We start from the raw sequence: 12187 nt of genomic DNA on the forward strand, positions 1-12187 counted from the left end.
TCACCGAGGACACCACCGCGGGCTGAGTTCAACATACGGACGAAGGATCCGGACACGAAGAGCGAAGGCAAATCGTCCGATTCCGGCTCGACGACGAAGAAGAAGAAGGCGAAGGGCACGGGCAAGAAATCGGGAAAGGCGGGAAAGGGCACGAAGAAAACGGAGTCACCGAGCGAGGAGGAAGCGGTGAAGCAGAGTTCGACCGAGGTCGTGACCGAGGCCCAGGTACACCCGGTACCAGCAACGGCGGCGGCGACGGCGGCAGAACCGATGAGTAAGTCAACCGAGGATGATGGTGCGGCGACGGATGCGACGTACACGATCGAGCAGAAGACCAAATCCGACATCGAGGGTCTCAGTGAGTCCGAGCTACCCAAGGGTGGCTCCGTCGCGGAAACGATCGAAGAGGTGAGGGATGAGCAGGGCGCCGAGGCGGCGGCCAACAGATCGCTCGAGGTCCGAAAGGACCGGTCGAAGCTTAAGTCGTCAAAAAGTGATTCCAGCAAAAGTCGTTCCAAGTCGGAGTCCTCGGATAAGGAGGGTACGGTGAAAGGGAAACCGGCCCCGGTGAAACCAGCGCCGGTGGTAGAGGAACCAGCACCTCCACCACCAGCGCCTCCTCCATCACCACCTTTACCAGAACCGGAGCCGGAACCTCCAGTGCAACCAGCACCAGCACCGCCAGAGCCGGAGCCGGAACCGGATCCGGAACCACAAACACTGCCAGAGGTGACTCCGGCTAAGGAGTCGTTGGAAGAAACCAAGGAGCACTTGAGTACACAGGATGCGATGACGATGGAAGAAGATGGCCGAGCGTTCGATAATGAGTCACTGATAGCGGAGGAATCACTGCCACCGTTGCTGGAACCGGAAGAACCTGTGGAATCGGTGGTGGTGGAGGAACCAAAACAGCCCGTGATGGAGGAGAAGCAACAGCAGCAGCAGGAGGTTGAAGACAAGAGCTTAACGGAGCAAACAGAGGACAGCAGCTCGCCGTCAAAATCGAGTGAAGATACCGAACAGGCGTCGGTGGTGGAAGAACCACCGAAACCGCGGACTCCGGAACCGGAAGAGCCACCGAAGCCAGTGGAAGAGACTCAACCGGCGCAACCGGCAGCACAGCCCAAGGAAAGGCCCAAGCTGCGAAGGTCGATGGAATCGAAGATGGAAAGTGTGGAGGAAGAGCAACCGAAGCCTCCTCCGGAGTCGCCACCGAAAAAGATCGACCAGGAGAAGGTAAACCAGACGCGCGGGTTTTTCGTGAGCCTGGAAGAGTCCGAACTGGACGAGCAGAAGAAAAAGCTGAAAGCGAAGAAGAAGCCACGGTTGAAGGAGGAAGAGATGGAACAGGAGCAGCAGAGCAGCAAGGATCAGGATTCGGGCTTCGAGCCAAGTCCGCAGGCGGTCCGTAGTAAGCCCACCATCTTCGATCGGCCAACGCACACGGCCACCCTGCCGCGAAGGTCCGCCTTTACGATGGTGGAGGAACGGGCCGTCAGTTCGCGACCGGAAGGACGCAAACCGGGGGACAAGAATGCCGTCAACATGACGACGGTCCAGCAGTCGATACATCGCAACATACGAAGGTGAGCAAACGAGGTCCCGGTCCGGAGCTTCTTGATCGATCGATCGTCGTACCGTAACCGCCCACCACCCTCGCCCAGTACCCTTCTGGCGTGTACCTGTGTGTGTGTGTCTGTGTGTGATAGTGTGGTATTTTTAGGTTAGTTTTTGATAGTGCCTTTAGTATGTTGCTGGCCTGCCAATCCGCTAGAGGACGCCCATAGTACACCGCCATCTCTAGATCATCTTCACTCCTCACCCTCCACGTCACACACACACACTCTCTCTCTCTCCCTGCGACACGATATACAGCAGCCCCTTTTCCTGCTCGATCCTGCTCCTGTGTTAATCCTGTCCTGTCGAAATCCTTGCCTTTCTTACGACTGTCCCCCAAATTGTGATAACCTAACTCTGAAGCCGAACCCCTCACCCGTGTTATTGTTTCAGATAAATGTAAAAGTATGAAGAACACACATGCCTAAGAACAAGAGAACAGAGAACTCAGTTAACAAGTGCACGTTGAAATGAAAATTCCAGTAAAGCAACAACGAATACAAATATGTATTAAGTAAATCTGAATCAAACGCTACTCGAAGCTCTCACCTCAAAGCTTCCGATACACACGTACGGTTACAGATCAGAGTGTAACGCATAATACAGACCTCGTGGGCAACGGATAGTCTCAACACATTCCATCCGCAGCTGATTGGTGCAGAAGCTGGAATGTAAACATCATCAATGCAGTTTGTTGGACAGTCGGACAGACAGTCGGTAGTGTGATTTGTTATAACAGAGTAGACAATTGAACTTATTCTATCCAAATAGACACAGTAGAGCAAACGTAAGGCGTGTGTTAGTGTGATACTATGTACGAGCTAGGATGTTTCGATAGTACAATAGCACTGCTCAACGTACTTCTACAACAGTGCAGTTGTCGGTCTTGCGCGTGTGTGTGCGTGTGCGTATTTGGGTGTGCGTGTTTTAAAGTGTGCTAAACTTGAGCGTTTTACGTAGAAAGATATAACCAACAGCGTAAAGCCAATATCAGAAGAAGAAGATGATGATCAACAACCCACCGATGGCGACACCGATCCACCGAATAGTTAAAGCGTACTTAATCAAGATAATCGAAGTAGAGAACACAAGTAGTTTCAGTAGGGAGCATAGCCGTAAATGTAATGCAAGGTTTCAACTAAACGTAGCAAAGCGTGATGATATATGAGGGGAAAAGAATATGTTAAAAACTAAAACCTTCCCCCAAAAAAACAAAACCCAAAAAAAAGGAGAGAACTAGCTGTTAGGCGCATGGATTCTGGGCAAATTGTATTTTACCTACCTTATTGTTTTCCCGTTTCACGTCACCTGCGAGTGAACCTGAACTCCCGCATCCCATGGCCCCATGTCACCCAGATTCCTCGATTTCATGCTTACTCGATGGTTTCCGATCCGGACCATTTCGAAACAAGCTCGCTCCATTCCATTTGTCATTTGGCTTTAAATTTTGTGTTTCTGTGCGGCGCCGTTAAAGGCAGCTGGAGGCACTCAGCGAAGCGCCTTAATGCTGTTCGTGCTGTGCGACGTTTCGCGTTTCGATATTTGTCTGCTTACATTGCTCAGCTCACTGTTATTATGTTTCTACCATCATTCGCCTTTCGAATGCTGTAATGTTAATGTTGTATCGAACTCTGCATAGCAATGGTTGCATCGCTAATCGCCTTCGATTTTCGATCTTGCAAACACACACACACACACAAATTATAACTTATAAGCAAAATTGAACACCCCACGATCTCTCCTCTTCGTTCTGTGTCTGTTTTTGCATTTAAATATTCATACAAAACATCACCAAAAAATAAACCGTAACCATCGAACGACGGCCGCCAAAAAACAACAACAAACGCACAACAAAACCGGAACTGCTCCTGATCCCCGTATTGCGCTGCGCCGCTAAACAACTAAGCGAATCGAATAATCCCTCTAAACGAAACACAATCCAAAATCAAAACCAAAACCAAAACCAAAACCAAAACCGAAACACTATCAAATCGCAAACCACTGCCCGCTCTAATTCCCAGATATTATATGGAAAGAAAGATTTTCCAACACTTGTTAGAACTGAAAAGCTTGCAAATACGATCGACGAAAGTGAACGAATCGGTGCTGGTGAAGCGGGCCGTGGACGACTACCACAAGTCGACGATCGAGCTCGGGTACGAGACGGGCAGCACGCTGAAGCGGTACCCCTACACGGAGTACTCGTTCCGGAACTTTGAGCTCTTCCTGTACGACACGCTCAAAACGCTGCAGAAGAAGGAAACGTACAACTTCCAGAACATCTCGGAGGTGTATGACGAGGTAAGTTTCGGTGCAACGACGGCATCCAACCAACCAACCAACCAACCAACCAACCAGTCTAGTCAGGGCCTGTCCAGAGCAGAACACACACACACCGCAGAAAGTCCGAATGCTGCACCTAAGGGGAAAGTTCCAAGTTGTAGAGATCCAATAAGCGTCCTTCATTAGTCTATTGATTTTCGGTCCCAAACCCCAAGACCTACACCGAACTACACACCGTCTGGCGTCTGTCGAGTGAGATTTATTCATAACTCGACGTAACTGTTGGCCGAACGCCTTCGTTACTGGCGTCAATTAACGTCGTAACTGTTGGTGTCGCATTTGGTGCGCTGAGCGTCGAACCTCGTCGACTTGTGTGTAATGCGCTCCCCATTATCGGGACGTTCGGGGCAGGATAGTAAAAGTTTATTTCTGTCCCTTCTGGGGCTTTCGAGGCACGTCAGCGACATCATTTTTATGGACCACTCTCTCCACTCTGGGTGTCAACGGTGGTGGTGGTAGAGGGAGAAATCAGTTGTCATTCCAATTGAAACATGTCCTCACTGGTTGGCGCAGTTGAGAGATGAAGATGTAAAGCGCTGCGTTTCGTTCGAATGTCCCCTTAACAGTCCGCTCTACTCTACTCTACGCTGGAATCTCAATGACCTTTCTGTTCTCTCTCCGTCCGTCCGTACGGACACCGGTCCCCGGCGTCAGGCGAAACCTCATAGAGGTAATTAAGGAGACACTTTTGGAACCATGCAGGGTACAATGGACTGAAGGGGGGCGCTACAATACCACAACAATTCCGAACAATCTGATTAGTGTCGGCTAGTGACACATGACACACACACGAGCACACACACACGAGCACACCAAACGATCTGGTCCACTATCTGGTTCTCTGTCTGTCTGTCTCTGTGTGTTTTGCAGGCCGAACGACGGCTCAGTCCGGATGTCAGCCGGTACGAGCGAGCCCTGAACTGTACCACCAAAACCCATCGCTGCCTTCATGCGACCCACGCCTACACGGGCATCCCATGCGCCGCCTACAGTAAGTACGACCACGGACCGCGCACCGCGATTCGCGACCACGAGATCTCAGCTCAGACTAATTGCCGTGGCTTCCATTTACCTCTCGTCTCGTCCGTCTCTCCGCAGTACCAATGATGAATCATCACACGATACCGAAGCTTGGCTTCGGTGCGTACAAATCGAGTGGCAGCGGTGGCACGGGTGGCGGCAGCGGCGGCGGCAGCACGGGTGGTGGCGTGGGGAGCTTCTTCTTGCCCAAAATCCTGACACACACGACCGACCGTAGCTGCCCGGGCGGGAAGGTGGCCCTCGAGCTGACGCACGGTAACAGTAAGCAGGTCATTACACTGCCATCGGAGACGCTCGATAGCAATAAGCGATACTACGTCACGTTTACCCTCAATCCGAACGCTCCCGCTGATGGTGGTCCCGCTTCTTCGTCCTCTTCCTCGTTCGCAGGCCCCGGATCCGGTCACCAGCAGCAGCCCAACTCAGGCACAGATCCAGTCCCAGTTCCAGAGTCAACAGCAGCAGCAGCAGCAGCACCACCACCAGATCCTGATGCCCAAGATAACGCTCAGCGCTCAGCACAACAGCACATCCGACAGCGGCAGCAGCAGCAGCCACATCGTCCAACGTCCACGATTTCTACCGTCGACGAACCCCTCCAGAACCAGCAGCACGGGGTACAGTCCCATACTGCAGACTCACAATCGCAGTCCCGTACCCTTCCCACAGTAGACCACCACCGGGGGGCTTCCCCGGTTGGGGTGGCATTGGCGCCACCGACCTAGCGCCGCCGATTCGGGTGCATCCTTCGTTTGCTGTTGCTGCTACTACCACCGGTGCAGTGGCACGGGTGTTGGGTCGTTGGGTGTTTTGTTTGGCGTTATCGCGTTGCCTTTCCTGTACATACTACTACTACTGCTACCATTACTACTTCTACTACTACCACTACTACTGCTCCCGCTACCGACGGTTGCCCGGTCATCGCGCTGGTGTTGGTGGTGGTGAACCATGATGAAGCGTTAAGTTCGGAGGCATTTGATGCGATTATTAAACTACACATACGAAGAGAACTCAAACCCGCTGCATGCATTTCGTTCATTTTCACTTCAAACCCTTAAAACCTTCCGTGGAGGAGAAGGGGTCTCTGTATTCGCCCGTTGCTCACTTGTCTGGCTGCGTGTGTGTGTGTTTGTATGTTGCTGGTTGGAGTCATTGGTGCTGGACACGTTAGGTGCCCCGGGTTGGTCGCTCCGAGTTGCTTCACGCGATACAAAAACGGCTTGAGAGCGGCCACTTCACACCTGGTCATTATCCTTGAAGGAATTTAATGAACTTGCTCCTTCCGCTCGTTGCTCTCGGTGGTTTCTCGCCTCCCCTTTTCCCCGGGTGTACCTCGGGTTGGGGTAGGCCGCCTTCTTCCGGGAGGGAGGAAAGGTCTGCGTGCAATATATTATGCAGCAGCAGGTCGCTGCCGAGCATTTCTGGTGGGCCTAGATGCGTGTCCTTGACCCACTTTCGGGAGTCCTTGGAGAGGGTTAATTTATGCCGAACTCCCGACCCCATTACCCGTACCCACGTGAGCTTTAATAAGGGGTCACACATGTACTTACTGCGGCCCCGCCGTGCGATAGAAAAGCTTCTTAGGCCTGGTTTTTGGGGCCAAGCGTTGATTGCAGCGACTTGTACTTCGTCATGGCATGGCATACTGTGCCTTGGCATGTTAAGGCGAGAGAAAGCTCTGGCCAGGTCCGCATTGAGGAGGCGAGTGTCCTTCGGGAGTTAATAGCACTTTCACTGGTTGGCAGGTTCTGTGAGAGCTTTTCATTTGCTACAACCGGAATGGAAGTCCATGTAGTTGAAGTCGTTGCTTTTCATTGGCATTTAATGGTCATTTGTACAAACTTTTCCTTGTTATTAATCGAGATGCCTGGAGCTGGTAGCTGGAAGACACAATTAAAATCTTCCTGACAATGTGAACGGCGAAAAGAACTTCTAAAGCACACACACACACACACGCGCGCGCATTCTTTTCATCGCTTCGCTATTTCCAATTAATGATCCTCCGACGCCGCTGCCGGAATGGAAACGATTTTCTGTTTGATCCCCATCATATTGTTTGCATGCCAAGGCTGTCTCAAGTAGACTCAATTACTCCACAAACGTTACCATCGTGTCGTACCGGATACGGTACACGCCACTTTCGTCGTTGCGCACGTGCGTCATCCTAATGAAGGAACTACGATCCCGCTAATTAGCGCAATGTTATTGCAGCTCAAATAAGTTAACTTAATGCCATCGGTGCCTGCGGTGCGCTTCTTTCCTTCCTTCGTACGGTTAGGGTGCGATCAAACTTCCGCCATTAAATGGTGAGCGGCGCGAAATGGAGCAAACGTTCATTTCCATAAACCATTTGGTTGGTTCAGCTGGGAGCTGCTCCCGATGCTGATGTGTTCCTGGTAATGCTGCTGCTGCTGGTGCTGCTGCTGGGTGCTGCTGGTGGTTCTTCGGATGCTGCTGCTGTTGTGTGCTGGCTGGCTGTGGGCGATGGAAATTAATTGCACGCGTGAAAAACTGTACCAGCGACTGTACTTCGTGGAATGCGTCGACTGTTTTCAGTACATTATGCGTCGCTGGAATGGATCTGGTGCCGGTGACTGGATCTCGCCGTTTGGGTTTGCTGCCTGGTGCTGCTGGTGGACGGATGGCCGCGGATGCGTTGGTGGCGATGGCGCTGCATGTACGTCGGGTGTAGCGACTCTGCGGTAAAGGCTCTAAACCTCGAACGAGCAGTTAGTGATGAAGACGAACGAAGGGGTAGTAGTGTTATTTGTTACGACGACGAAGGGTATACCCATTAACACGGTCTTTCTACGACCCTAGGCAAAGATAACCTTAGCAGATTGAGGGCGAATGTAATGAAATCGGAAGCAAACAGAGCCTCCACCTATTTTGTTTACCAGTGGTTGTTTAGGAAGCATATCCAAATATTGTAGAGTGAGTGTAAATAAATAGCGAGATAGCAGAAAAAACGCATAACCCGGGGCCGGCTAATGCGCCGGAGTTCTTATCATCATAACGCAGAACGCAGAACGCAGAACGAGCGTTGTTACGGTAGGTCAAGAGATCCATCCCTCTCGGGAGGGGGTTTACGGGGAGATAACCGTAGACAAAGGGAATCAAATTTCATTGCTTCCCGTGCCTTTGTCGCCGCACGAAGGCAGCTACGGAACGGAAGTACGTCCGCTCATCAGCGGGCGGCGCTCGGTAAAAGTATCTTCTTTAGCGTCTAGGGTATTATCTCATCGTTCTGATGAGCCGAAGGAGGAACGCCCGAGGTCGAGGAGCCCGGAAACGTTAAGCCATTGTGATGGCTTTGTCTTGAGTACCTCGACCTCTGGATGGCTTTTATGCTGTTCTCCGTCGAAGGGGAAGAGAAAGCGGAGGTATTGGTGCTACGTTGAAGTGAAATGGGAAATAATGCTAATCTGCATTTCAGCCAAAAAATGCACAACGGTGTCGAACAAGGGGTTTTCGGTGGACGTGAAGGACGGGAACGAGGAGTGGATACCGGGGGCAAGGTGCGTGAGGAATCCGGGTTTGCCTCGTTAAAAAGCTGACTTGATGATTACGTTCATTCTAGCTGCTCACGTACACTGTTGCCTTCTGTCCGACGGACCCAACAACACCGTAAGACAATGAATGCTCTCTTGAGTGTAAAATAATGGCCAAACATACCGCAAATGCTGCGGCAGTAATCCGTCGAGGTGCATTCTTCAGGCGAGCTTGAAAGTCTTAAGACGTGGTATGAAGACTGGAATTTTTACGTTCTAACTTCTAGATTTGTTTTGCAAAATTGTCTGTTTCCCTTTTAATTTTTGACGATTTTTATTGAATACAATGTCATCCTGTAACCTCTTGTCTAGATTCCAGAGATTATATCGGCGAAAAATATACCGTAGCCCTAGAAAAAATGCTAGTGAAGTTGAAAGTTGGCTTAGCGCACCAAAACTTTAGTTATTAAAATTCATAGAACAGCTGCTTCAATTCAACACTATCTCGATTAATTGCTTATTTGAAAACATTTTCACAAATTCCATCTTTTGCAAACGATTAAATATCCAATGTTTAAACAGACAAATCGTTCGTTTCGCCAATTTCTAGACTAAAAATCTTATAGTGTGGACGTAGAAAATATAAATTTCCACCGTACCATTGGTTTAGATTCTTTTAATCTGAACAAGGGATGCGTAACATAACTATCATTTGAATTTGCAGAAACAGGGACATCTCTTTCTGGAAAACTCACAAATGAACAGCTCTGGGGTCCTGAATTCAGTAACTTCCTATAACTGGCTGAATAAGGCTTCAACAGAATTTGCACCGGTTACAAAAGTTTAGTTTGCGAAAAATGTCAATCATTTTTTTCTAACTTCCATAACACCACAAGCGAATGTGGAAAGTAGAATCCAAATCCCGAATAAAAACCCCCGAATGTCCCGAAAACGCGAGCAAACTGTCGCCAAAAAACGATTACAATCCCTACAGACACCGCCATCAAGGGGTATGGAGCATGCAGCATAATTCTGCAAATTTGGCAACTGGCCCCGAGGGCATGCAAACTGCGTTTAGAGGTTTGGTATTTTTTTTCTTTTTTGTTGAAAAGATTCATTCGGTGTAGGTAGCCGCTACTCATTCTGGTAATGGTTTTTTCGGTGCTCACGGCTAAGCTATAACGATGTTGGCAAAAATTGAACAAAGCTGAATCACCGATGGTTCGCACATTCTGCACACTTTCGCGAGGTTGGCGAGCGCCGAGTGAAAGCCCGGTTTGTCTGGGCTGTTAAAAGCTCCATAAAACTACCCACTTCATGGGTCCGAGCTAGCATGTTTATGGGGTGTACTGACACGAGGTTATCGCTCCGGTTTTGCAACATTAGAAGTGCTTTGCAGTTTAAGAATGGTTGCAAAAGAAGTGTTTGTCGGTTTAAGTACTTTGAAGGGCTGCTGAAGCAAGAAATCAACTATTACAATGTGTTTCATGAACGTTAGTATAATGAAATTTCCAATGTTCTAGTGCAGAATACCTATTAACGCCTCTTTTAAAAGAAGGCACCAAAACAACTCATCATGCACCCCGGTGTGTGTCTGTTGCGAAAGACTTGAGATTAATTCTAAAAGTGTTTAGCCATGTGCCACATGCACAGAACCACTTGGCGCTCAATTTTAAAACAATCTGCCCAAGTTATGAGAAGCTGCCCACCTTGATGCATGCATATGCTTCTCGCCTGCGCGAATGCGAGCTGTTGATGAGCGTTGCCAGAGGTTTAGCATGTTGCACTATTCACCAGCACCAGCACCAGCACCGGCAAAAAGCAGTGAGGTGGGGTGTTCACTTGTGCCAGTGTTTAAAAAAAAGCATTTCATCGTGATAATAACGGCCTTAATCTTGGCACCGGTAATGTGCCAGGAAGCACCGTTTTTCGCCCGAGAGAGCACGAGTGCTTCCGTTCCGTACGCTCGACATGACTGTTTTCTTCTTTTTCCTACGAGAGAACCATTCTTCTGTCGCATCGCAACAAGGCAGCTAGACTTTGTGCATATAGTTCCAGTCTGCATAGTGTGTGTGTGTGTGTGGAGCCCCTGTAGCGTTCGTTGTGCCTTGTGCACGAATGCACCACCTATGCCAGTAGCATGTGGCCTGAATCGGTACTACGTTCTAACGAAGCGGATGCTTCCGGTTGAACTTTGTATACTTGAACTGCTTCAACCGTTGCGAGACCGATGCAGCAGTGCTGGCTCGTGGCCTGGCAATGGAATTGTTTTAGTATTTCAATTTTAAAGAACTCGTCCAATGCACTCCGGCCAAAAAAGGCTTTGTTAATTCATATTTTATTTCATCAACATAATCGCTTCAGAAAGTAGCATTTCTTTGACGATAGATTAGGGTAGACCAGCCGGAAAACAGTGGAGAGAAGTGAAGGCTTTTGTTTGCACAGAAATGTTTGCAGGCAGCGTGTTTGCTATTCTCTGGCATCGGTTGGTTGAAATAGGTGGTGCGAAATACCGAGTGTTGTTAACGAAACGATTTGTACTTCTTTGCATGCATCATTCAATGCCGATCGATCGTTTTCGAGCTGCAGCGGTAGCCTGCTATTGTGACTAACCTGCTACCGGGCTGGTCCGAGTGTTGTGGCTACAAACGCAGGAGGCTCTATTTTATCGAGTGTTTTGCTCAGCATCGGCGATGAATGATGGAAACCATAGTGTTCACCAGACCACAAGCTCAAGGATGTTCGGCAAGCTGTGAGAAAGTTTCCCAGCACACCACCGGTGGTGCGTTCTGTTTGCTGCTTTTCTGATCGCTTCCAGTGCAGCGGCCTGGCGAAAAGTTGTGCTTAGAGAGAGGGTCCTTCAATCGACGCCATACTTTGGGCCATCGCCAGTTCGCTTGCACAGTACACACCGCGCTTCCGGGAACGCCGAATGCACCGGTAAGGCACCGGTCGTCTGCTCCGGGCCTGCTAGTTTGCGGGCACTGTTTCGCATCCGGGAACCGGAGAAAAACAAAACACGTGATAAGCAAATGGGTTCAAAAACAGAGGAACCAGTAAGGATAGGACGAGGACGAGGAGATGAGTCAAACAGAAAATGGAAAATGAAATAAAAAAAAGCGAAAGGAAATTTCGCTCCAACGGAAACCGGGCACAAAAGTTTTCGCGGCACAAAATGCCGTCACCGCGTCGGACGGACGGACGAACGGACGGAAAGGAACGGTGTGCGCACAGAGATGGCTGTGCGGAAATGCTGCAGCTCGTGGATAAACTTGTTTGCGCGGTTGTGTAAAAGTGGGCCGCAAACACTATTTTCGGTTTGCGATGAAAAGCAAGACTTTGCTCTGCTTGCTTGCTCCGGTGGCTGCACCTCACCTGGGCGAGAAAACTGGTGAAAAATGTCTTGCCAAAGCGCGCCGAAACGCGGTTATTAACACGCTACCCGAGGGTGGGGAGGGCAGAGGGATGAGCGGTGAGTGCTTATCCGCCGGAGACAAACAGGAGCCCCAGATAGGGGAAGGAAAACTTTTCCTTCTCTGCGCTGCGAAAGTCGTCGTTAATATGGAAGCGAAAGAAAAAAAAACAATCAAACATTTTATCGGATCTATTTTAGACGTTGAAGTGTAATGGCCCATTTAATGGACGCGAGATACTTCGACGCAAGGGATGCTGTGGGCGGAATTACTTTCATTGTT

At 49.7% G+C, this 12187-nt stretch overlaps 1 protein-coding gene across 1 annotated transcript in view; it reads left to right on the plus strand.

The window, feature by feature from the left end:
• LOC125959248 (protein phosphatase 1 regulatory subunit 12A) overlaps nucleotides 1-5673 on the plus strand; it is a 16200-nt gene extending 10527 nt beyond the window's left edge. The window contains exons 6-10 of the mRNA XM_049692062.1: nucleotides 1-1586; nucleotides 3639-3918; nucleotides 4831-4951; nucleotides 5059-5348; nucleotides 5392-5673. The exon at nucleotides 1-1586 is cut by the window's left edge and continues 59 nt beyond it. Coding sequence (XP_049548019.1) covers nucleotides 1-1586; nucleotides 3639-3918; nucleotides 4831-4951; nucleotides 5059-5348; nucleotides 5392-5673 — 2559 coding nt within the window. The remainder of the gene's footprint in view (nucleotides 1587-3638; nucleotides 3919-4830; nucleotides 4952-5058; nucleotides 5349-5391) is intronic.
• The last annotated feature ends 6514 nt before the right edge of the window (nucleotides 5674-12187 follow it).

The sequence above is a fragment of the Anopheles darlingi genome, chromosome 2 (genome assembly GCF_943734745.1).
Source record: "Anopheles darlingi chromosome 2, idAnoDarlMG_H_01, whole genome shotgun sequence".
NCBI classification, from domain to species: Eukaryota; Metazoa; Arthropoda; class Insecta; order Diptera; family Culicidae; genus Anopheles; species Anopheles darlingi.